The sequence below is a fragment of the Phyllostomus discolor genome, chromosome 7 (assembly GCF_004126475.2).
Source record: "Phyllostomus discolor isolate MPI-MPIP mPhyDis1 chromosome 7, mPhyDis1.pri.v3, whole genome shotgun sequence".
In the NCBI taxonomy this organism is placed as follows: Eukaryota; Metazoa; Chordata; class Mammalia; order Chiroptera; family Phyllostomidae; genus Phyllostomus; species Phyllostomus discolor.
This window is the reverse complement of record NC_040909.2, coordinates 54,636,477-54,663,414: the sequence shown is the minus strand read 5'-3', so window position 1 is coordinate 54,663,414 and position 26,938 is coordinate 54,636,477. Positions and strand designations below refer to the sequence as shown.

At 42.8% G+C, this 26,938-nt stretch overlaps 1 protein-coding gene across 3 annotated transcripts in view; it reads right to left on the bottom strand.

Annotated features, from left to right (window-relative positions):
* Window positions 1-16,991, bottom strand: part of PTPRG (protein tyrosine phosphatase receptor type G) — a 708,699-nt gene extending 691,708 nt beyond the window's left edge. The window contains exon 1 of one of the 3 annotated variants that reach the window (XM_036031526.1): window positions 15,695-16,991. In XM_036031526.1, the coding sequence (XP_035887419.1) occupies window positions 15,695-15,779 (85 nt within the window). In that variant the 5' untranslated portion in view covers window positions 15,780-16,991. The remainder of the gene's footprint in view (window positions 1-15,694) is intronic. The other 2 variants (XM_028518657.2, XM_028518659.2) reach the window with 2 other exon arrangements.
* Window positions 16,992-26,938: the final 9,947 nt, after the last annotated feature.

The window sequence follows — 26,938 nt, the reverse complement described above, 5'->3', positions numbered from 1 at the left end:
CAATGATAAATATGCTGCTGAAACCCTCCCCTGGGACCTCCCCTAAGATTCCTGCCTGCAAGAAAGAAATAAAAGTCTCAAGACAAAGGACCAAGCCTGTACTATCCCCCTTTGGGGAGTAGCCCACTCCATTCCCTTTCCCTTCTTCTTCCCCCCATTCTTCTTTCATAGGCACACCATCTCCTAAACTCTAAGGCAATCGGCAACAGGCAGTTTATTCCAGGGTTCCCTCCTGAGCCCGTCCTTTATGTGGGACTTCCCGGTGAGCTAAGGCGGTCCAGCCTAGGCTCTCCTGTTGCTTTTTCTATGCTAAGCCCTTCCTTGTTTCACTGTCCCCAGCTTTAATAAATGGATCCTCATAGTCACATGGACTCATGTTGTGAAGCCTTTCCTATATGAAGTGAAGAACCCACACACTACAGCTGACCCCAGGCCAATAACAAGACAAGGTGGGAAAGAGCGATACAAATACAATGCAAGTCAAGAGTGCAAGCCACATCTGTAATTTTACATTTTACATAGTCACATGAAACAGTAAAATGAAATAGGCGATAATAATTTTAATAATACACTCCACTTATTCCAATATATCTAAAGTATTATTTCAATAGACAATCAATATAAAAATTTAATGAAATGTTTTATACACTTTTTCATACATCTTTGAAATCCAGTGTGTATTTCACACTTCAAGCCCATCTCAATTCAAAGCCACGCTTCCAGTGCTCATTGGCCACATGGCTAACACATTGGTCAGCATAGCTCTACAGACATTTCATGATAAATAAGCTGAGTCTCAACATCAGAAGGCACCTGTAGGAGAAAAATTTCATGTCCACGAAAAAAACGAGGTTATTTAACATAATTCATGTACTTGGTATATTAACCAAACACCACCAATGTATCTGATATCAACTTCACAAAGACATTCCTTTCACCTTTTATCCCTACTCTCCAATTTCCTTAACAAAAATGACACTGATCAGAGGACCACTCAAATTATGAGAAACAAGCTATCTACTCTTGCGTAACAATTAATTTATTCAGAGTAAATATGAGGTACTTTACCAGGTATAAACCACAGAGGGAAAGGATCCATTTAGTCAGTCACTGTTTTAAAAACTGCTGTCACCAAGCCCATACTTAACACTTACTTAATAGCTAAGAATTCAGAAAGGTGTCACTTTGAAATACAAACCATCCTACAAGAGCCATATCTGATGCAAAACCTCTGGGCTTTGAAGAAAGGAAAAATAAACTACTAATTTTAGATCACCAAACCTCCATTTGTAGATCACACCAATTAGAATATGATGCAACCACCAGCAACAGACTGGGTTTCCCCCTATGAAAATGAATGTGAATCAAACATGAGCCCAAATCAATTTCATGGATCAGGAAACTTTTGCACATAATACTTGTTATTGATACATGCTCTTTCAAATCAATTTCAAAATAGCTCTATGGCTTAAGAATTGTCTGTGTAGCAGCAAACCTATTTGCAAGATAAAGCCCTGTGGAGAGTTTCTCCTTATATTTTCAAACACTGGCTAATATGTCTCTCAGTATAGCCAAGAGACGGCACAGAAGTCCTCTCCCAGGCCAACTCTTCCAAAGCATTCTAGGACACTTCATGTGTTAGCAGGAAAGAGCTCTGTGATCATTTAGCAATATCTGACATAGCTATGGGCCCGGGAACCTTCATCTCAATGTCAATCTCCAATCCCTGTGTAGAAAAACTGTAAAATAACGTAAGGGCAAGAAGATAAAATCTGTGCTATCGATATGCACAGAATGTCTTCATCCACTACCACAAAGGGGACATGGCAGGGCCCAAGTTAACACAGAAATATACAGCAAGGCATATATATCATACCCACACAATTTCAATAATAAAAACACCAAAAGTAGCTCTAAATCTGTTCCTTAAAGCTTAGGGCAAACAATGCAAATTAAAACCTAAGAGCCATCTTTAATAAATCTGTCAATGGAAAATATTCCTAAATAACCATATGCATCTTAAATTCATCCACCACCTGCTCCGCTAGCTGAGAAACATGACAGCATTCAGAAAGTCAAGTTCAAATTTCAATCTCACCACTTCATTAACTGTGGGATCACCACTCTTCCTGAGCTCCAGCTCTCCTATCTCTTCATAGGGTTGTATAGCAATAACTGAGAGCATACTTATGCAAGCATTTGTTTCATAAATGTTAAGCAATAGCTATTAAAAAACAAGTACCATTTGTAACATCCTGTACACCTAATGCTATTCTGGTGCTTTGCACATGGTATTCCATTTAATCTTCCCAAAGACTCTAGGAGGTTCAGTCTCCCCATTTCACAGATGAGAAAACCAATAAATTGGCCCAAGTTAGTGAAGGACAATGCTTGGATTCACTAATGTGGGCCTGTTATTTAACTTGATTGACTAGATCTGTACAATTCAAAAAAACATGCATTTGCCACGGTCTCTTTCATCAGAATTCACCTGTTTCATTTCCTCAAAACCCTATTAAAGGTCCCAAAGCATAAAAGATGTATTTCCACAAACTCCTTTATCTGGTCAGAATGCTTATATTTCGCTCATATTCTCCAGAAACCTATTTTCCTTCCACTTAGCATAAAGAGTAAAGGCAGAAACCTCAAGAACCAGCAAAGCAACTCCCTTACATCAATTAAGATGCTCCAATAACAACAGTGAAGTTTTTCTTTTAAAAACCACACCCTGAAAATGTTCAGAAAGAATTCTAATGCTAGAGTTACCCACCTTCTGTTACAGCTTCTGCGCAAATGGACCAACTGAGAAAATGAGGGGCTGATGCCTGACACGGTCAAGTGATGTTCTACACCCTCCACTCAAGGCCTTTGTACACATACAAGCAGAGAAAATGACTAGTTTAAAAGAGAGAAAACAATGCATGGGAGAGGAATAAAATAGGACAAGCATCAACTAGCGATATAATCTAGAAAACTTAGTCCATGATGCACCAGCCAACATCTGTCTATTGAGGGAATTAGACAAGGTAGTCAACTAGGACTTGTCAAGGAAGCAAAAACAGGTCAGTTTCGGCAAGCCCTCTCTACAAGACCAACCTACACAAAGCCTTCAATAGGCAACAGATCAGTATTCATCTTCATGCTCTCCAATCAGCTCAGGCAAGTTCTGCTACCCTCTACAACACTCTATGTCACTACTTCTACAACCACCAAATCACAAGTGAGGACATGTACTCCTCCCAGATCAACCCGAAGCCAAGGCCACTTCTGATGCAACAAATCCCAGATTCACAAAATTTAGCCTAAATTATTTCGTAAGAGGGGGAAAAAAAAGGATTGTAGCCACGGAAACATGACCCAACTGCCTCATAAGACATCTGACCCCTAAAAGAAATATATCTTGTTTTCAGCAATAGATACCTTGATGACCAGCAACAGAAGTTACAAATTCAGCTTCTCCCTTTTTAAAGGTGGACTTCAAACACCATGACAGTACACTCTAAATTCTCATAAGGAAGATGTTAACCTTGGATACGGATCTCTTAAAAGGATGCAATACACAAATGTGAGATTTCTGGAAATGGCATACAATGATACCAAACTCTTGTAAAATGTCCCATAATTGTTTCAGAGATCATTATCTATCTGTTCATTCTACCTGTTCAGTCCTCAAATAGGACCATCCCACCTAAATAAAGAAGACACAGCAGGTGGAAGGAGGAACGATGTCCTGCCCTCATATAGTTTACTTAAGCTCTGAATCATATGTGAGGAATTCATGACCATACAGTATATTATAGCAACCACTAAAAGAACACAGGCTAGAATTAGGATGAATCTTTAATCTGTACATGTCAAAAACTGATCACTCTATCGATTCAAAGTTTAGGTTTTCATATATTATTTATGGAAACTTAAAATGTATGATATTTTTATCATGTATTAGAAATGCAAGCATGGGTTTCATGTGCAAAAAATTAAAGGGTCAGGGATGTTATGTGAAAAAAATTAAGATCTTTGGCAAGGGATCCACTGATATAACATCTCTAATATTAATTTATTCAAATCCTTCTGCACTGGTCAGTGTCTTCCTCTAGTCCTCTCACATGAACCCTTTTGTGGGTATTTGACAACAAGAAATGACCACAGGAGCTATTTCTTAAATTAAATGAAAGCTTTCAAAACACAACCAACAGCCATAGAAGTCACACTACTGAGAAATATCCAAGCAGCAGGCCATGGCAGAACCAAAAAAGGACACAGCAGCATAACTGCGCATCAGACAGAGAGGAATGAAGTCATTTCATCAGCCAATGATGCACGTGCTCACACTAGCACATGCACATACAGGCACATTTACCCACACCCAGTCCAGGTAACACAGAACCATAAACAAGTAAGCATATACATCTGTCCCTCAGGTCCAAATCTACATATCACCAGTATTCAGATGGCAAACACCTCCAGGGACCAGCTGAATGTTGTAAATAACCCCTGCGGGCCAAGAGAGTGTCCCTTCTCAGGGGACAGCCATGATTTAATTCCAGCTTACTGTTGTTGCCAAGCAAGAATACAGGCCCTAAGTTGCAATACCTTCCAAATTTTTCAGAAGTAACTCAGACTTCTATGGGAAGCCACAACCAGAGCAGGAACCTCCACCTGTTCTGGTCATCACTATCCAGTGTGACCATACAAGTTGATGGCAGCATGAATGTAAAATGCTCCAATTTTTAATTCTATTTTTTTCAATTATATTTTATTGTTTATCCTACTGCAGTTGTCTCAACTTTTCCCCCTTAGTTCCTCTCCACCCAGACCCCCCACTCCCTCAGGCAATCCCCACACCATGTCCATGAGTCATGCATGTATGTTCTTTGGCTACTATATTCCCTATGCTGTACTTTATATCCCCATGATTATTCTGTAACCACCAATTTGTACTTAATCCCTTCATTTTTTTCGCCCATCCTCCAATCCCCCACCCATCTGCAACATTCAAAATGTTCTCTGTATATGATTCTGTTACTGATCTGCTTATTTATTTTGTTTAGATTCAACTGTTGATAGGTGCATATTTATTGTTATTTTATTGTCCATAGTTTTGTTCTTCTCCTTAAAGAAGACTTTTTAACATGTCATATAGTACTGATTTCGTGGTGTGAACACCTTTATCGTTTTTTTGTATGAGAACCTCCGTGTCTGCCCTTCTGTTCTAAATGATACCTTTGCCGGGTAGAGTAATCTTGGTTGTAGGTCTTCACTTTTCATCACTTTGAATATTTCTTGCCAATCCCTTCTGGCCCACAAAGTTTCTTTTGAGAAATCAGCTGACAGTCTTATGGGAGCTTCCTTGAAGTTAACTGCTTTTCTCTTGCTGCTTTTAAGATTCTCTTCAACCTTCACCTTTGGCACTTTAATTATCATGTGTCTTGGAGTGGGCCTCTTTGCACCCATCTTGTTTGGGACTCTGCTTCCTGGACTTGCGTGTCTATTTCCTTCACAAAGTTAGTAAAGTTTTCTCCCATTATCTTTTCAAATAGGTTTTCAATTTCTTGCTCTTCCTCTTCTCCTTCCGGCACCCCTATGATGCAAATGTTGGAACATTTGAAGTTGTCTCAGAAACTCCTTACAGTATCCTCACTTTTTTGCATTCTTTTTTCTCCTTGCTGTTTTGGTTGGGTGTATTTTACATCCTTATACTCCAAATCACTGTATTGATGCCACCTCATCCGCTTTATTGTTGATTCCCTGTAAACTCTTATTTAATTAGTGTACCCTTCATTTCTGACTGGATCTTTGTTACAATGTTGAGGTTCTCACTAAGTTCGTTGAGCATCCTCATGACCAGTGTTTTGAACTCTACATCTAATAGATTGCTTGTCTTCATTTTGTTTCGTGCTTTTTCTCGAGTTTTATTCTGTTCCTTCATTTGAGCCATGTTTTGTTGCCTCCTCATTTTGGCAGCCACCCTATGTTTGTTTCTATGTATCAGGTAGAGCTGCTACATCTCTTAGGCATGTTAGCGTGAACTAATGTAGGAGGTGTCCTGCAGGGCTCAAAGGCACAGCCTTCTCTATCACCCAAGGTAGATTACTTGAGGTGCACTCAACCATGTGGGTTGTGTAGAACCTACTGTTGTATTTGAACCTTGATTGCTGTTGGCATATCCAAGTTCAGCCACCAACTGTGTTCTGTCCACAGCCACCCAACACAAGCTACAAAGCGATCTGCATATGGCTGCCATGTATACTGGGCTTGAAGCTGCCCAGGCAAGGCCCAGCTGTGAACCATGGCCGGATACTGCTAGTGCCAGGCCTGGAGCACCTTAGGAGAGGCATAGGGCTCACTGAGACCAAATGCTGCTTATTTGAGAGAATTCAGGATTATCTGAAACATGAGCCAAAACAAGCCATTCATATGGAAAAGCCCTGGAAACAGCTCAACACATGTGTCAGGTGGGACACATTGGGTGGGGTGTCAGGTAATCGGGGTGGAAAAAATGATATGAGACAGTTTGTCTCATATCAGACATATCAGATATGGTGCCCACCTGCTGGCTCTGTGGGCAGAGGTCTCAGAAAAGGAACAATAGACTCTGCCAGCCAGCACTTGCGTCTGAGATAAAGCTGACCCCCAGCACTCCCTCTGATGCCAGACGATTCATTCCTCCCACCCCCCCTTGTCTCTGGTACCTTTCAATCTGCTGTCCCTGCAATAGAGCTCAGAGGAAGTGTAAGTCCAGGTGTGGGCCCTGTAAGAGGAACTGCCTGAGAATCCAGAAGCCTCAATCCCCACTGGCTTTTACAACAAGAAGTTATGGGGCCATATCTTCCTGGCACCGGAACCCTGGGCTGAGGGTCCTGGTATGGAAATGGAACCTCTCGCTCCTGAGATACCCCTCACGATTTTTACCTGCCACATGTGGGTGTGGGACTAGCCCATTCCATGTTTCCAGTCTCAATATGGTTTCTTCTTTAATTGCATAGTTGTAGGACTTTCATTCAGCTTAATTCCTAGCGGTTCTGAATGATGGTTGTTCAGCCATTTAGTTGTAATCTTGACATGGTTGTGCAAGGAGGCAAGCTGTGTTTACCAACACCACCATCTTTATCAGTATTAACTTATTTTCAACACAGTATGGCCAAAGGCAGCATCTGCTGGACAGATGAACCCTACATAACTCCAGGTAATTCAAATAACTATTTCTCCACTTCTCTTTTTTTTTTAATTTATTAATTTGACAGAGAGAGAGAAATACTGATTTGTTACCCCACTTATTTATGCATCGATTGGTTGATTCTTGTACGTGCCCTGACTGGGGATCAAACCCACAACCTTAGCATATCAGGACAGTGCTCTAACCAAATGAACTACCCAGCCAGAAACTACCTCTCCATCTCCCTTACTAGCACTAAGACAAAAGATCCAAAACAAGACTTCTGTTCTCTTTTTAGACCACAAATCTTGCCACCACTGACCCAATAATAAATCACATTAGTTTTAAAGGCCACTCATAAGTTCATTGGCATGAGCAAACCTCCATTTTTTACCTGCACTACAGCAGAAATAAGATTTAATGTTAGAAAAAGAAAATAGCGTATAGGCATTCCATTAACCAAGGTCCACTAACAACCCTGTTTGCTATTCCCTGGGGATAGTCTGTAGCAAGGTTAGCAAGATAATCAAAGGGTTCTTAGACAGTGCCTTAGGAAGCAAACTCTCAGAGGAAAGTTAAGAAGTACACTTCACAAATCATAATATAATATGCACTGGGCATTTAACTTACATGTTGCAGAAAGGTCACAACCCTTCCAAACTGCCCAGCCTGGAATCAACAATCCTCAAATTCCAGAAACAATTTAGAAGCCATTCAGTTAAGAGTAAAAAAAAAAAAAAACAACCCAAAAGGAACTTAGGGTCTTGTCCAGCCAGATCCTATAGCTGGCTTGGCTAGCTCCCATGGCTAGTTCCAAACTCCAGAGGAAAAGTCCTGAACCCAAACCACTCTGGCCTAGTACCACTACCTCAGACCTTTTCCTGAAATGTGACTCAGAGCCTACAGCCCACACTTAAGTAATATAGGGGTAATAATAACACCACATTATTTAATGTGACCATTTTCAATGCCCCAAACAAAAGATCTCAAATTCTATATTGAATCAATTTAGATCATTTTAAAGATTAAAAAACTCACCACCCACAAACTCACTCTATCCACAGTTATCAGCTTATTCAGAAGCTAATGTCATGTGCAGAAAAGTCATCTCTTCAATGTAACCAAATAAAACCCTATACTAATTGCATTGCTTTCTTATTTAATTGTAGTAAGTAGGAAAACAGCTTTATTTCATCCAATATTTATGGGAATTGTGTATATGGGAAAAGTAGTGGGGTGAAATACCCTAGGCTTGGTCTGTCTTTTAATTGGGCTTTCTGTGGAAGCAGGAAAAAAGCTTCCAAATAAACAGCAACCAGCCTGAAATTCAAAATAATCCTGAAGGATTAAAAAAACATATATAGCCATGCCCACTTACTACAGGGGTGAACTTGGACAAGTGGCAACCTCCTTCAGCTTTAGTTTCCCCATTCTCAAGTGGTGATATTCATGGTTTCCAATTCCAAGGAGCATTAAAGTCATATAAGAAGCCCAGGCATGGCACCCGGATCATGACAAGCACTTGGTGAGTGTGGGCTATCAATTGCCACTGTTCCCATTTTAGAGATTAAAAAGCCAAGGCCCACTTGCCCCAGATAACACCGCTACAACAGGTAAGAATTTCAACCTGGGCCTCTGGTTCCTAAATACCAGGTGTGTATATCTAGAACTCCCAGACCCCCAACCGCACTCAACCCCACTTCCGCAAGATTCTGGGAAATTTGTCCAAGGAAGCCCAGCTACCCAGTGACATACACAAGCCCTCAGCTGGTTCCAGCCTCCGCACTCACATGAATCCAAACACGTCAGGAAAATGTATACTTTTTTAAATGAATAGAACTCATTTATGAATAACTACTGCTTTGTAAATAAGTCCTTTTGGAAATTCAGAACTAACTTGACTCCTGAAAAGTCAATGACATTTCCTCACCAATTTGAACTATGCTTTTGTATTTGGTAAATGGCTTCCGGCTGTGCCTTACCCAAATCATTCCAAATGGATGATTTTATCTGATTTAAGTGCACTGTGGAATTTATGGGGCTACAGTGGTTTGAAAACTCAAATACTTCTTACATTCATATAACTGGTATGAATAAATTCCTCAAAAGTATACCCTCTGCAGTATAAATCTACAAACTGACTCCTCCTTCTCATTAGAAAAATAGTATCAGATCCAAAACTAAGACCAACTGTCCTGTTTACTTACATGTGTTACATATCCATGAACTATGCTTTCTTCTTTTTTAGTTGCTAGATTTCAGGACCCAACTGTGTCACTTTGCTACAGTCCAAAAATAGCTAAGTCCACTAATTTAAAATCACACTTTGTTGTTTGGCCAGAAAACCATCCTGCTGATTTCAGTTTGCAAAAAAAACTGATTAGAGGGCAGGGACTCTGCACGGTGTGTGGTTCTCTCATATGCACCTCAAGCCTGAATCCATGAAGATACGGAGACAGGGACATTAGTATTCTCACCAATCACACAGTACAAAATTAAAGCAATATCCAAATACTAGGGTGTACTTCCCATTAGTGCCACGAAATGAAAACCCAGAAATGACAGTAAAAGGGAGACCCATTCTCCTTGGTTAGCATGCAGTCCAGAAGGCCTTAGGAGAGGAATGAGCATTCCAGGATGCAGGACCAAACAACTCCTCCTGTGAAGAATGCCAGCCTGGAGACTCACCTGGAGCATTTTAAGCCTGTAGAAAACATCTTTCCCACTTTAAGCTGGAAAAGTGGACTTCCCTAGGGCTCTCTCATTTCTTTAAACCTCAGGCCATCTTACCTGAGGTAAGATCCTCAGGTAAAGTGTGATCATCTCACCAATATCACATGAGATGTCCTCAGGTCAGCCCTTACTCCTCTCCTCCTAACCCTCAAAGGCAAAGCCACATACAGAAACCACCAGTTGAATTTATATGAATTATAATTTTTTTGTTTTGCATGAAGTTGTCCTTTTTGTTTTCTTCTGTTCACATACTCCTATTCAAATTTCTTTAGTACATATAAAATAAAAAAGGTTAATTTATTGAGCACTTAGTATTTACCATGCACTGTGCTAAGTTCTTAAGCAGGCATTGTCATTCAAGCCTCACAAAGACTTTAGGAATCAAGGTGTAATCAATCACTAGGCCACTCCACAAAGAGAGATATTAAAAACAGGCAGCACAAGAGGTTAAGAAACTAGTCTAAAGCAACAATGTGAGTAACAGCAGAGACAGCCTAGCAGGAAGAGACCATATTCTTAAATATGCTTCATTATATTCTCTACAACTTTCCATAGCAACCCAGTATTGAAAGAAAACAAAAAGTACTAACATTGCCTCTTGCACCCCCCTACTGGGGACCTGGCCTGCAACCCAGGCACTGTCCTCTGACTGGGAATTGAAATGGTGACCCTTCCATTCACAGGCCAGTGCTCAACACACTGAACCACACCAGCCAGGACCAGATCTTTTTCTAAATGCTTATTTATTGAATTTAGAGACAAACTTCAATCCATTGTTCCACCCATTTATGCATTCATTGGTTGATTTCCACATGAGCCCAGATGGGAATAGAACCCACAACCCTGGTATACCAGAAGACATTCCAACCAAGCTACCAGGCCAGGGCCAGATCTGTTTTTTAAATTCTGCAGTCTTGGAAATCTGAGACAAAGAGGTATTGCAGAGAAAAGCCAGAGGGGGATAAGGATTTTTAAAACACATCTTTTTTGGAATGCTTTTTTGGTTACAACTCCATATAAACATAAGGCCAAAAAAAGTTCAAGTCAGATATCTTTTTTTTATTTCAGATGTGCATTTGATCTTGTAAGTACACAGAATACTACCATGTCCTGTGTTTGGTCCTTTGCAAGAAGCCAAGATATCAGATCTTTTAATCACTTCCAAATATTTACTGAAGGTCTAAAGGTGTGCCCAGGCAACTGCATCCCAGAACACATTCAGGGACTGCAGCTGAGTTCCAGGAGAAGCTCTCAGTGCCTGTTGGGGGCAGGCTCTTCCAGAAGAACATTTCTCACTTCCCTGAGCCCCTCCTCAGTCTTTGCCTGGATCAGGCTCCATGGAGAACTAAAAGTGGAGGCTCGACACACTTCCTTGGCTTTCTTTATGTTATTAGAGATGCAGACCTTTTATTCTCCACACAGGTACAGTCAAAAATTGAATTTCAGTGATTACAACCTGTCATCTGCCAGTGGTCAACCTGTAACCAAAGCATAGGAAGGGCTTATTTGGGGAGGACATCAAACACTTTAGAGATAATTTTAGGTACCCTGACTTATGAAATGTGACCACATGGAAAATGCGCCAAGAATGAAATTGTTAATCAACATGTTTTCACACTTCCAATTCAGCACACATACCCCACTGCATGCTCAAAGTTAAAATATGAATGGAAAGTCAGGAAGAAGGGGAAAAAAAATTCACCACAGAAGGGAAAAGGTTAAAGCACAAATACCAGCAACATTTAGTTTGCTTTGTTCACAAAGGTGAGGCTAATGTTAAGAGTCCAGACTGTACTTTTGACTATGAGTTTTGAGGAAAGTAGGGAAGGAGGTAGAAGGGGTCCCCTAAAAACAATTGCTCTAGGGCATCTTACATGATCGTACATGAGTGGCAAGAAAGTTCATTCCAACTGGTACACTGATAAGTAACATACTACATTAATCTTTGAGTTTTTCAGAATAAGAGAATGAATCTGAAAAGGTTTCTGTTTTGCTGCATAAAATCATCAGCATCCCCTGTACCACTTTACATAAACAACAATATAATCTTTTATCCAGTAAAAACAGGTCCACAATTAAGAGGAGATGCTCAGAGCTTCACTATACTGGCTTCACCCTTTCTCATTTCAGCCCTTCTTCCCTATAACCTTTCTGCCTCCAGCAGCAGCAACCTCCCCTATTTCCAAAAAGTCCCATTATGTATTACTGTGCTAATTTCATCAACTCTAATGTGGACACTTTTTAGAAGAAAACAACAAAGGTTTTATTCCACAACTGTGTCAGAAGAACCAGTTTAAAGACTGGATAAAGACTCTATTTTCAAACAAAATATTTGAAGGGGGTTGGGGGAGAAGGCATGATTTCTCCCCCACCCCACCTCTGAGAGTAAGATAGCTGACTTACAAATATTCCTTTTGTATTTTTCTAAGAAGGCCATAAAGGATGTCCATCAGGACTAAAGCATGCACATGCAAATACACCAAGACAGCTTAGAGGGAGATGCACCAGACATCAATCATGGATCCTAGAATTCTGACACCTCCAAAAGTACAACGCAGAGCTTATCCATCTTCAGTGTTTCCGACACTGGAAACACTAATTAGGGTACAAAACATATCAGAATCAAAAAGAAGGGTTTCACTGAGGATGAAGAGAAGAAATCAATTCTTAAAAATGTAACTTTCTGCTGAAGAGCTTAAGAATGTAAAATATGTAAAATGTTATTAAACCTCCCAAGTAACTTATTTATATTCTGTTGGATGCTCTTACGTTCTCAGTAATTAGCAATACATAACAAATGCTTAAATGAATAGTTGCAAGATGTGCTTTAAAAATGAGGTGCTGGGAAGAGTATGGGTGTGTAGGAGGGGGAAGATAGTTGATCCTTGCAGCTGCGTGGAAGGGTCCATTACATTTTCCTGTTTTCATACGTTTTTTTCATTAATCGAGTATTTTTAAAGAGATGTACGTAAGTAGCATACTATATGCACTGTATCATGTTTGTAAGGCTTCTGCTCAGTAACGTGGAAATATCACTTGAAACACTACCAGCAACGCGGGTCCAACACCTGCCATACTTATGTCAAGACTAAACACCACTGCTTCAGATCTGCTGGGACAAAACCATGCCAGGTTTTTTACCAAAACCCTCCCAAATTATACCTCCCCGGTATCCTGAACAGCAGCTGAGAACTTAAATGCAACTGAGAAGTTGGTGCAATTCTGAAAAACAAACAAAATAACAAGGGATCTTGGTTAAAACCTCACAAGAAGGACCCTAATCCAATACTAGAACGTTTTTATCCCTGGTGTCAAGCACATAAATGCCTCCCAGACTAATTGGGGGGGGGGGGGGGGGGGGGGGGGCGACAGTGCCAAACTGAAATTGAGCCCGCAAGGGGTTGAAAGCGGACTAAGACCTCAGAGCAGAGCTGAGGTCGCCTGCCCCACAGAGGCGCACCCATAGAGCCCGCGCCTGGGACTCAGCCGAGAGCGCCCCACCCCGGCTCCCACCGAGGCCCACCAGTGAAGGTAGCAGGAGCCCAACGAGTGGCTCGGGGGCGCCCCCTGAGGTCCAGCGGCGTCCCCGCACCTTCGGAAAAAGGAAAGCCAACGTCTCCCAAGGTTCTGACATTTTAACTTTGCCTGGTTTACAGTGCAGCTGCACCCTCTTGCGCGGTACTTTCCCTGTTTCCCCGCGACTCACACCACACTGCACTGTCCCTTAGCGACACTCTTAGGCTCTCAGTTCAGGGTAATGGCTATTTATCTTGCAGCGTGTTCCCGAAAAGAAAATGTGTTAGAAGAAAATTGTGCAAGCCCCACGAAGGCGGCATCCCTGGCGGTCCCATTTTAGATTTCAAGCTTCCTCAGACCAGGAAAAAGAGAATCACGACCGGCCCACTCACTGCATGCCGAGCGAGCGTAAGGAGAAGCCAGAGTGGAATTGGAAACTCCTCTTATTTCGCAAGGCTTGCTCTCCTGCTGCCTCCCACTGCCCTCAGTAAAGCGTGACCCGTACAAAGCTCGATCCCAGTGTGCATGTAATCTCACTCAGCCGTCAAGTCCACGCCAAAGAAGAAAGTCTAGAAAGAGCAGGTGACTAACACCAATACTGAGCACTGGTCCTCATTAACAGGGAGAAAGCATTAACGGGAAATGTCCACATTGCCCCCAGCCCCATGGAGGCAGGGCTCTGGGTGGGTAAATCCCAGGCCTCTGGGTGTACGGACCCACGTTCTCGCTCGACATCGGGCTGGGTTTCTGGGCTGTAGCAGCTCAGTGCGGTTCCAGAAACAGGAGAATGCGCAGGGGAGTGGGTGACGGGGAGAGCACCTTTCTGCACCTGGAGATTGCCCCTGTGATTGTAAAGGGGACACTCACTACCGGTCCCCAGGGGCAGCAAAAGCGCCCGCGCCCTCCTCTACTAAGGTGCACAACGGAGCTGAGGGATCTGCTGCACCAAAGCCGAGCGCTCGGGCCGCCCGGGAACAGGCGGCTGTGACCAGGGACAGCAAAAAGCATCAAGGCACGTTTCCTTTTTTTACTGATAACCCCAACCTCCAGGTATCCAGGATCTGGTGAATGAGCAGGCAGAAAAACCGAGGATTCTCTATCCTTAGGAGAGCCAGGGATGAAAGCCAATCGCCCCTTCATCTCACCCCTTCCCCAGCTAGGGCAGAAGACGTAGCCACCACCCGCGAAGAGGGGGCTGGACTGGACAGATTCAAGGGAGTTCGGGGCTGCTGTGTGGAGGGCCCGCATGAGGGCAGAGGGAGGCGGCTGGCCTCTGTCCTCCTCTAGGGCAGGTTGGGGAGAGGGGAGAGCTGGAAGTGGAAGGTCGCAGAGAGCTGCTCGCTGCTACGTGCAACTTACTACCGTCATCAAAGGCCAGTCTTAACCTAGCCAGAAAGGAGCGGGTCTGTCCGCCAGCAGCGGACAGCCTGCAAAAGGGCAAAGATGAAGGTAGGCAGGAGCAGACGAGAGGAAAAGACCCGCCTAGGCGCCTTCGGCCACCCAGCCGCTCACGCGCCCCCAGTGCCCCGACTGGAGCAGCCCAACCCAGCAGAGTTTCAGGGTAAAGGGGCTGCAGGCTGGGGCTGGGGGAGCCAGAGATCTCCCTAAGCTGCCTGCTCTCTGCCCTCCCACAGTGCCCAGGGCCCCGCTCCCGGAAAGGCTGCCTAGCGCCAGCACCGAAACACAGCCAGCGCGCGCTTCAGCCCCAAGCGGGGGGTCGCCCCAGGTCCCCGAAACCAGAATGAGACTGCTCCCAACGTCCCTAAACCTCCATGGTCAGCCTCCAGCTTTCCTCCTCCAAAACCCAGTCTCTAAAGGGTCGCGGAGCAGAAAAGAAAGCACCCCCTTTCTGAGCTCCTTTAAAATTCGCCTGAGCCAGAGGCGCACCCTGGGCCCCTCAAACCCACAGAGGCATTCCCCCATAGTCCCAGTCTCCCCTAATAGCCCCAGAGTTCTAGCTCTCCCGAACTGCGGCGCATCAGCAGAGCGAGTCCCCCTTTTCTCCTGACTCTGGCTCCCCAAGGCCTCCCAAACCCAAGCAAGAGCAGACCCCTGCGGCCCCTGCCCCCCTCCCCACTCAGCCCCTTCTTCCACCCTCCCCAATCACTAGCCTCCCTAAACGCCGTCAGAACCAGCAGAGTGGATCCCTTCTCCTCCCAGGGCACGCGGCCCCCCCTCCACCCTCTCCGGGGTCCCCAGGACAGGCGCCCAAGCTCCGTGCCCAGGCGACAACTCCGCATCCCCGCGCGCGCCGGTCAGGGCCGCGTCCCCTCCGCGGCCAGCACTCACCCGGGAAGCACACGACATAATGGAGCACGGAACTGGTGATTTTCAGGAACAAAATCCACCAACACGGTTCCAGTAACCTCCGCATGTCCGAAAACGCACATCGAAGATAGGAAGGCAGGGGGGGGTAAACTTGTTGAATAAGTTCTTGCCTCTGTGTGAGCCTCCACTAAACCTGGGCTCTTCCCCTGTTCGCCCGTTCTACGGGCCCCCCGCGCTCAGCGTTCCGAGTGCCCCTGGAATCTAGGAAGCCAAGTGTCCCCCGGAAAACCTCAAAAAGTGACCGGGAACGCCGAACCACGCTACGGACGATCCACGGCGAAGAAAGACTGCTTTCCGTTCAAAAAGGAGGGAGCCGATCGAGCCAAGCGAGGAGTCGGCGGGCGGCAGCGTTGCCCCGCGCCCGGGGCAGGCAGGGGCCGCAGGCGGCAGCGAGCAACCGAAGATACCCAACTTGAGTCGGCAGCGCAGCCTGAGAGCCGGCGGGCGGCGGCAGGGCTGAGCGCGGCGTCTCCGGGCTTCAGGCAGGCAGCTCCTTCCAGGGCCCCGGGAAGGAAGGAGGCATGTTTGCGAGCGGGGAAGGGGAGGGGAGAGGCGGGGGGAGCGAAGAGCCCCCCCAAAATAGAAACGGCAGGAGGAAAACAAAAAGGATCTCAGAGGGGCGCTGGGGCCAGGGCGCCTTCAGTCCATGCTTCTGAAAGTTGTGGCTCCAGCGCAGGCTAGGGAGGAACAGGGAGCGCGGGGCTGGAAACTGGCCATGCCTCCATACAGGAAGTAACATGTGAGCATGGATCCTGGCAGAGACTTTAAAGCCGGCGAGAGAGCGAGCGAACCGGCGAACGAACGAGGGAGCGAGCAGGGACTGCGCGGCGGCGGGGGCGCGCGGGGGCGGCGGGCGCGCGCGGCCAGGGGCGGGCGCGCGCACTCCACGCTGTTAAAGCAGGCACATTGTCCTACCACCTCTGGAGGGTCCCACGGCCCAGTTCTCCACGCGCATGGCCCGGGGGGTCTGCGGGCTCGCCTGAGGCAGTCTGGGGGGATAAGAGCAGCTCTGGCCCTATCTTGGAAGAGAGGCAGAAAGGAAACTGCCTTCTGGGGCTGAGGAGTCTCCCAGATTCCCGTTCTGCAAGGTCTTAAAGACGCCGCGCTTTGCGCGGCTCGGCGAGGTCTACCCCCACTGTCCTCTTTTCTCTTGGATCCAGGACTTTCTCGGGGGACCCTCGCTTGGGTTTGAGGAGGACGGCGGCAGGCTACCTCGTTAGGGCTTCAGGGTATCCTGTTCAGTCTCACCGCCCTGGCAGCACCGCGGCTGGGCTCGTCCTGCTCACTCCCTGCGTGCGCCCCTGGCCCGGCCCATTCCTCTGCCTAGAAACAAAGCCGAGAGGCCTTTGCACTCCGGACTGTTGAGGGATTTTTTTTTTTCCCGGGCTCCCATTGGCCGAGTCCAAGGCTGGGGGTAGTTGGAGGAATATCGATCCTTGACTGGCAAAATCTAGCCCTTCCGAGCCCCCCACCCCACCCTATTTCCTCGCGCCACGGTGGATCGGTATGGAGTTGTCCCAACTCGCCGTTTCACGGTTGGAAGAAGGGCTCCGCCACTCCGGCCTAGTAGTGGGGAGGGCGCAGGAAGTGCGACTCTTACCCTCGGCTGGAAGAAAGCAGCCCCGCTGGGTAGCACCGATTTCCTGGCAGCTACGCGGGGAGCGGCAGCCACTACAGCAATCTGGGAGAGGCGTCCGGGGGAAATGGGAGTACTAGGCTTATCTGTAATGAATGTTGTCCCTTGGCTCTTGGTGAGATATTTATCTCAGACTTCTATGCGCCTTATTTTTCTTTTACTCTAGTGCTAAAAGTGGGGGAGGCGGGCTTTTGATTAAACATGTAATCGAGCCAAGGTAATTAGTCATTTATAATTTTTGCCTAATTTTTCTGTCTCTATTTAAGTCACTTTGACGTGTTTTAACAGCTCCTACTGTTTCATCTTACCATTAGGGTCCCCCACCCACCCAAACATCCCAACCGGATGCTAAGTTTTCAAATAATATACAGATGTTCAGAGATCCTCCCTTAAGATGTGATTAGAGAAGCAGTTTCACACCCACACTTCCAAAAGAAAAACCTTTGAAAAGTTACCTTTGGGATTACAAACTAATAAAAGCCAGGAAGTTCTCGGGGAGGGCCCTCCTCTATCTTTAGCAGACCGGAGTGAACACCCTCCCCCAGGGTGGGGAATGAATTGACTTTGTTTGCTTTGGAATTTGGCCCTTCCTGGTTTTGTTGAAATCCTTACTCCCCTATAAATGCTTGCCTGGGTCAGTTTTCTTAGGAGTGTTATATTTAAAGGATGTCCATCCTCAATGGGACCTTTGAGTAAGGTTAGAATGACCCCTGTGTGTCTGACTGCCTTATGAAAATTGAGTGATAAAATGGACAAATCCATGGAATTTAAATCAGACTAGAACACCTATGTAGACATCCCCAGGTGAGTTTCCTCCTTTGCAAAATGAACATCATAAAACCTGCTTACTATCTGCCCCACCCTGTGCTGAATTCTTTCCATAAACTGCTCATTCCCCAAATTTACTGAGCACTTATTGTGTGCAGAGCATATGGGAACACAGGCAAAAACAAAAGGACTAGATCTGTGACCTTTGTGGAGTTTACCTTCCAAACACAGTACACATTCTCTCATGGAGTCCTTACAACAGTTCTGTCAGTGCCAAGAATTATTTCCCCCATTGTGTAGACAGGGAAACCTCAGAGGAGCAAAATAATGGATCCCCAGCTAGAGAGCAGCAGAGTTAGGATTCAGAGGCCTGTCTGCTTCCCCTGGTGTGAAAGGAATAATGGTTTGAAAAGACACTGAAATTTGGGATGGGTAAAAATGGCCTAGGAGTGGGGGAAACCTCACATAGGTTTGGAGAGTGAATTACTACTGCTGTTACAGTAATAGGGAGACCCACACAAAAAATGAACATCAAATTAATTCTGGCTGGGCCACTGTCCTAGGACCCTGAGCTGAAGTTTAAGGCAAACTGCTCTTGCAAGCACCCCCCTCCCCCGCTGCCCCCCCCCCCCCCCCCCCGCCACACGCACATTCTAGGCCCCACCAGTTCCCAGAACAAAACAGAATTTTACAGGCATACCATACAGGATGCCTGTTCATTCATTCTGCAACCAATTGCAGAACAGCTCGTACATGTTAGACACTGTATCAAGTCTTTGCTGCACAAAACGAGCTGACAGGGTACCTGTTATGCTCCCACCTGGTGATTACAACCCCCCAGTGGATGTGGGAGCTGTACAATACAGTGTGCATGCCAGGAGAATCGGTATGAGGGACCTAGGAGTGTCAAAGGAGAAAAGGGCTACCCTGATGCAAAAATAAGGCTACAAAGAGAAGGTTCAGGTGTTGGTAATAAATTACCCCCAAACTCAGTGGCTGACAATACACATTTATGATCTTACAGCTCTATAGGTCAGAAGCTGGAGCACGGTATGTCTGGGTCCTCTGCTCAGAGTCTCTCTATGTTGAAATCAAGGTGTCAGCCAGCCATTCTCATCTAGAGCTTCAAAGGTCCTCTAGATTCTTGACAGAATTGAGCACTTAATAACTATAGGACAGATGCTTATTTTCTTGCTAGTTGTTGAGGAGGGGTCCATCTCAGCTAGAGGCCACCCTTAGGGTTGGCCACATGGCCCCCTCACAACATGGCAACTTACCTCTTCAAAGCCAATAGGACACTCCCTACAGTCAACTAGGTCTACTTTTGCTAGTCTTGCCACAAGCCACTCATGCAGCTACAGCACCAGCACCAGCTTCTAGAGGCTCCTCTGAGATTGCACGGTCCAAGGTGGCTTCACTTGCATGCCTGGCAATTAGTGCTGGCTCTTGGCTTGGACCCCTCAGTTTTCAACCACTGATATCTCCAGCAACCTATCTCAGACTTATTCACAAAGAGGTCTCAAGCCAATAGGAGAGTAAGAGTTACAGGCTAAGCAGTAGCATAACATCATTTCCACTGCATTTCATTGGTCAAAGCAAGTCTAAAAGTCCAAATTCAAGCAGATGGGGAAATAGACTTTGTTTAGTTCTTAAGGAGAGGAATAGAAAAGTTGCATTTCAAAGGGGCATGAAAACAAGTGTGGGACAAATTGTGGCCCTTGCAAATAATCTACTCCATCTATTAAAATTAAACAGTGCCTGATGGGATGGAATTGTGCCTGCCCAAAAGATATGTTGAAGTATTAATCTCTACATTAGTTAGTGACCTTATTTGGAAATAGGTTCTTTACAGGAGCAGTCAAGTTAAAATGAGGTTATTAGGGTGGCCCCAAAATGTATGTAATTAGTACCTTTATAAAAGGGGGAAATTCAAACAAGCACAGTGGGGAGACTGTTCAAAACACATGGGAAAAAGATGGCCATGTGATAGCAGATAGCAGCAGCTTGTATGTACAAGCCAGGGAACACCAAGGATTGATGGCAAACACCAGAAGCTAGGAAGGGGCAAGAAAGATCCCCCCCCCAATTTCAGAGGGAGTGTGGCCCTGCCAACACTTAGATTTTTGACTCCTAGCCTCCAGAACTGTGAGATGATAAATTTCTGATATTTTAAGCCACCCAGTCTGTGGTACTTTGTCGTAGCAGCCCTCAAAGACTAAGAGCTTATTAATCTTTTGCCCTTCATGGTTTTGATGTAGGCAAACTACACTTGTGACAGTTTACAACCTCACAGATGAATGCTTATAAAACAGTAATAAAAGAAAAGATATTCTAGTCATTCTGACTGTAAATTTGGAGCAATGTTTATTTTAGGGTATAAAACAAAATTAAGACTAACAAAGCATGTTTACTCTGAAAAAACATAACAAAGAAAAATCTCAAAGTCCTGTAACAATATTTGTCATTACATGAAACCCTATATTCAGTAACCTAAAGAGAATGAACAAGTAAGAGTGCTAGCTGAATACACTTTTTGAAAAGTAAGGTTAAATACTTACTGATTAATAACAAATACCACTGATAAGGCTGTTTTGGTTACAAGTAACAGAAGCCCAAAATAAGCCAAATGGAGCAAAGAGAGGAAGTTATTAATTCACATCCCTGCTGGAAAGTTCAAAGCTTTGTTTAAAACCACATCAAGTGGGTCCAATGCTGGCTCCAAATTCCCTCTCAAGCTCTCATGGCTCTGCTTTTCTCTCCTCTGACTTTCTTGCTTGGCTCCTGGTGATTCCTGCTCTCAAAAGGTTATCTTTCCCAGTGTTGATATTGATTCCACAAAATGTATTTTGATTACCCTTGCTTGGTTCCTGTACCTCTGCCTGGAACAGGGCATTGGACTTGACCAACCTGGTGATGGAGGCAGGGCTCACTCCTGATTTTCAGCGCATTAGAAGAACAAGCAGTAGAAGAAACGGCTAGTAAACAGTAGCTAAAATCTCATTTAGTCCTTGACAAGAGTCTTCCAAGGTAACTATTATTACCTCTATTCTAAAGAAGTGAAAACTGAGGCATCGAGTGTTTTGGTGATTTGAATGAAGCTATCAAGGACTGGAAAGTAAGGGAGGGGCTGTTGATGAAGTAAATACCCTAGTCTCCGAAATAAGTCCTGAAGCCTAGTTACAAGACCTAAATTCTAAAGTCAGAGCAGCATAGTAACATGACTCACAAACATTGTAGGTCCATAGCAACCAGAGATAATGACAATGATTTATGAACAAGAATATTTACCCTGGCCTGGTAGCTCAGTTGGGTAGAGCATCCTCATGATAGGCCAGAGTTATGGGTTCAGTACTGGTGAGGGCACATACAAGAATCAACCAATAAATGCATAAATACATGGAAAAACAAATTGATGTTTCTCTCATTCTCGCTCTCTCTAAACAAAAATTAAACACACACACAAAAATGTTATGGCCCTTGCCAGTGTATCTCGGTTGGAGCATGGTCCCATACACCAAAAGCTCATGGGTTTGATTCCAGGTCGGGGCACATACCTATGTTGTGGGTTCAGTTTGAAGATCAGGAATAAGACAAAGTTGCCCACCCTCACCACTCCTATTCAACACAGGACTAGAAGTCCCAAACAGAGCAATCAAGAAAGAAAAGAAATAAAAGGCATCCAGACTGGAAATGAAAAAGTAAAATTGTCTTTGTTTATAGATGATATGATCTTATATGTAGAAAACCCTAAAGACAACACCCAAAAATTGTTAGAACTAATCAACTAATTTAAGTTGCAAGATTCAAATTCAACATACAGAGAATTGTGTTTCTATACACTAATGAAATATCTGAAAAGGAAATAAAACAATCCCACTCAAAATAGCATCAAAAACAATACCATACTTAGGAGTAAATTCAACCAAGGAGGTGAAAGATCTGTATGTGACACTTCAAGACTTGGATGAAAGAAATCAAAGACTGAATAATAGTCCATCATATGGCTGCACCACATTTTGTTTACCCATTTATCAATCACTGAACATTTGGGTTGTTTCCACTTTTTATCTGTTATAATGCTTCCAGGAGGATTTGTACACAGATTTTTGTGTGGACATATATTATCAATTCTCTTGATTATATACCCATGAGTGGAATCACTTATTACAATTGCATAGAAACCTACAACTATATCAAAACAATAAGTTTAATTTTTTAAAGTAAGCTGCTGAACATTAAGGAATAGTTTATTCAATCTTAATAAAATAACAAACAAATGTGTATGTGACTGGGTACATAGAAACTAGAGCAGTGGTTGTCAAGCTACATGTTAGAATCACTGAAAGAGCTTTTAAAGATCCCGAGGCAAAGGCCACAACCCATGTTAATTAAAAATGATCTTTTTAAAATTTTGAGATATAATTGATATATAACATATTAGTTTCAGGTGTACAACATAATGCTCAATTTATGTACCATATTTTTCAGACCATAAGATGCACTCCCCTCCCTAAATTGGGAGGAATAATGGTTGTGAATGCTGCTGTTGAGTTCTGTTTACATTTACATTGGTGAAATATTGTTATTAAATATTTTGCCATAATTTTTGCTTCAAAATTTCTTTTCCTATTTTCCTCTTCTAAAACCTAGGTGCATCTTATGGTCCAAAAATATGGTATATATTGCAAAATGATCACAATAAGCATAGTTACTACATCTATCACTACATACACGAGGTCTGACCATAAAAATGGAATTTTAATTCCATTGTTAATAACATGAAAATGGTTTGCATGACATTGATGTAACCTGGCAGCCAAGGAGAGTGGACTGGAATGCCCATGCATGAACAATGATGACTTCACTGTACTAGCCAGTGGGGGTGGTAGACCCCACTGAGTGAGCATATGTACTATGTGGCCATCACATTCAAAATGACTAAGCGAGTACAGCAATGAATCTACATCAAATTTTGCATTAAGATTGAACATTCGTCCATGGAAACTATTTGGATGATTCAGAAGGCCACAGCTATGGGCAGCTGGTGATTGTCAGCTTCATCACAACAATGTGCCTGCTCATGCATCACGTCTTGTGCAGAGGTTTTCAGTGAAACATCAAATCACCCAGGTGACTCAGCCCTCCTCCAGCCCAGATTTGGTCCCCTGTGACTTCTGGCTTTTCCCAAAACTAACATTACCTTTGAAAGGGAAGAGAGTTCAGACCATAGATGAGACTCAGGAAAATGCAACAGGGCAGATGATGGCAATTGGGAGAACTATGTGGTATTAAGGTGCCTACTTTGAAGGGGACTGAGGTATCATTGTCCTATGTTCTTGTATCTTTTTAATAAACGCCTCTATTTGTCATAGTGTGTGGCTGGATACTTTCTGGACATGCCTCATAGTTACAATAATTTTCCTTGTGGTAAGAATTTCTAAGAGTTCTTCTCCTAGCGACTTTCAAAAATACAATATAGTAGTATTAACTATAATCACCACACTGTAATTATATCCCTAGGACTTATTTTATAACTAGAAATTTGTACCTTATCAACCCCTTCACCCATTTTGCCCAACCTCTCCTCCTGTCTTTGGTAACTGTCAGTCTGTTTTCTGTATCTTAATTCTATTTTTTTGTTTGTTTTGTTATTAGGTTTTGCGGGGGTTAGATGTGTTCCACATATAAGTGAGATTATACAGTGTCTTTTTCTGTCTTGGTACACTTAGCAAAATGACCTCAAGTTCCATCCATAATGTCACAAATGGTAAAGTTTCCTTCTTCTTTATGGATGAATCATATTCCATTATGTAATATACCACACCTTCTTTATTCATTCACCCATCAATAGACACCTATGTTGCTTTCATGTCCTTGGCTATTGAAAATAATGCTGTAATGAACATGGGGTACAAGTATGTTTTGCAGTTAGTATTTTTGTTTCCTTTGGATAAATACCCATAAGTGGAATTGCCAGATCATATGGTAGTTCTATCTTTTATTTTTTGAGGAAACTCCACACTTCTTCATAGTGGCTGCACCAATTGACATTCCCACCAACAATACACAAGGGTTCCCTTTTCACTACATCCTCATCGACACTTGTTATTTCATGCCCTTTGATGATAGACATTTGCACAGGTGTGAGGGTAACATCTTATAGTGGTTTTGATTTGATTTCCCTGATGATCAATGATGTTGAGCACCTCTTCATGTACTTTTGGCCATTTGTATGTCTTCTTCAAAAAAAATGTCCATTTAGATCCTCCCCCCACTTTATTTTATTCTTTCAAATGTTTTTATTTTTTATTGTATTTTCCCTTACCATTTATCCCCTTTATAGCCCACCTCTCCACATTATAAAATCAAATTGTTTGTTTGTTTGTTTTGTCCTTGATTAGGCATAATCTTTCCAGCTAGAACAAAGATATCAACATTTTCCAATCTTCTATCCTGGCTGGTGTGGATCAGTGGATTGAGTACCTGCCCATAAAATGAATGGTCACCAGTTTGATTCCCAGCCAGGGAACATGACTCAGTTGAGGTCCAGGTTCCCAGTTGGGGGCATGCAAGAGGCAACCAACTGACGTTTCTCCCCCTTTCTTTCTTCTTTCATTTCCATGTCTCTAAAAAAAAGTAAATAAAATCTCTTTAAAAAAACGTATTTTCCAATCTTTCTAGGTGACTCTAATTTGCAGCAAATCTTGATACTGTTATAGTTGATACATATAAAATTGTATCAATATGGTTATATGATATTATAATACCATTATCTCTAATGAGATTACTAGTAATTTATATTCTTAATTTTTAACACTTTGTAGTTATTCCTATCTTACAACTTGTACATACTATATGTGCAATCTCAAAAAAATTAAGCTATTGCAATTTTTAAAACAATCTACTGTTATAATTTTGTCTAGGAATATTTACTCAACTACAGGAACCTATATGGTAATTTAATTTGATTATATAATTTCTACTTTTAATAATTGTGAAATAAGTAAAGTTTTATGTACCTCTTTTGTATAACCTATTTTTTAAAATAAATCTTTTTGTGAAACTTGCCTATAAATACTAGTCAGTACTCTTGTGACAAAATTCCAATTCAAATGGTCTTAGACAAAAATTTAAAAAGAGGATTTTAAACATTCAGTGAAATATTGGCAAGTGGAATCCAACAATAATCTAAGAAGAATAATGTACCACAACCAAGAATGGGTTATCCAAGTCTGGCTCTATATTTTAAAAGTTAATCAATAGTAAAGGGTAAAGAGGGGAATCAAATGTACAGTAATGGAAGGACATTTGACTTCAGGTGGTAAACACACAGTACCATATACAGATGATTTATTACAGAATTGTACACTTGAAACCTATGTAAGTTTGCTAACCAATGTCACTCCAATAACTTTAATTTTTAAAAAAATGTAAATTGATTTTACAGAGAGAAAGGGAGGAGAGACAGAGAGAAAAAGAGAAGGAGAGAGAGAGAAACATCGAGTTTTTGTTCCACTTATTTATGCATTCATTGATTGCTTCTTATATATGCCCTGACTGGAGATCCAACCTGCAACGTTGGCATATCTGGACGATGCTCTAACCAACTGAGCTACCTGGACAGGGACTTAATTTAAAAAATTTTTAAAATATTGTATTTATTTATTTTTAGAGAGGGAAGGGAGGGAGAAAGAGAGAGAGAGAAACATCAATGTGCGGTTGCTGGGGGCTATGGCCTGCAACCAAGGCATGTGCCTTGACTGGGAATCGAACCTGCAATGCTTTGGTTCACAGCCCTCGCTCAATCCACTGAGCTATGCCAGCCAGGTTAATTTAAAATTTTTTTTTAAATTAGGTAATATATTCCATCATACTAAGAAACTGAAGAAAACTACACAATCACATCAATTAAAGCAGAAAAAGCATTTAACAAAATTTAAAATGCAGTCATGGTAAGAACTCTCACTCAACTAGAAATGGAAGGGAAGTTCCTTAAAATGATAAAGGGCATCTACAAAATGCCCATAGCTAAACTCAAACTTACTTATAGAAGACTGAATATTTTGCTCCCAAGACTGGTAACAAGGAATGGATATTCAAGTCATCACTCTTATTCAACATAATTCTGAAAGTCTTGCCAGTGCAATAAAAGTAAGCAAAAAAGACATTATCTATTTCTTTCTAGTAAGCAAGAAAGAAAACTGTCCTGTTTCCAGATGACATGATTGTGTATGTACAGAACGCCAAGGAATCCACAAAACATTCCTAGTACTAATAAGTGAATTTATCAGGGTTCTAGGATACAAGATTTTTCTGTACAAATAACTTGTATGTCTACATATAACAGTAAATCAGTGAAAACTGAACTTCAAAATTTGAAACATCCAAAACTGAAACACTTTGATAAAAATCTAATAAAGTGCATGTGGGATCAGTATAATGAAAGCTATAATGTTTTAAAAAGTGATCAAATTAGAGCTGAAAATGAGAGATATACCATGCTCATGGATTGGGAGACATCTGTATAATTAAGATATCAATTTTCAATAAATCAATAGGTTTAATGCATTTCCAATAAAAATCTCAGCAACACTTTTTCTACATACTGACAAACTGATTCTAAATTTATGGAAAAGCAAAGAAACTACAATGATGAGCTCTGGAAGTGAAAGTCTAGTTTCCACAGGCAAAGGAGAAAGGGAAATTTGCTAACCAGTTGTATGTGTTCAAACTACTGTGATAGAATGGGGCCACATTCTGAAATGAACTACAGAGAGATATATTTTTTAAGATTTTATTTA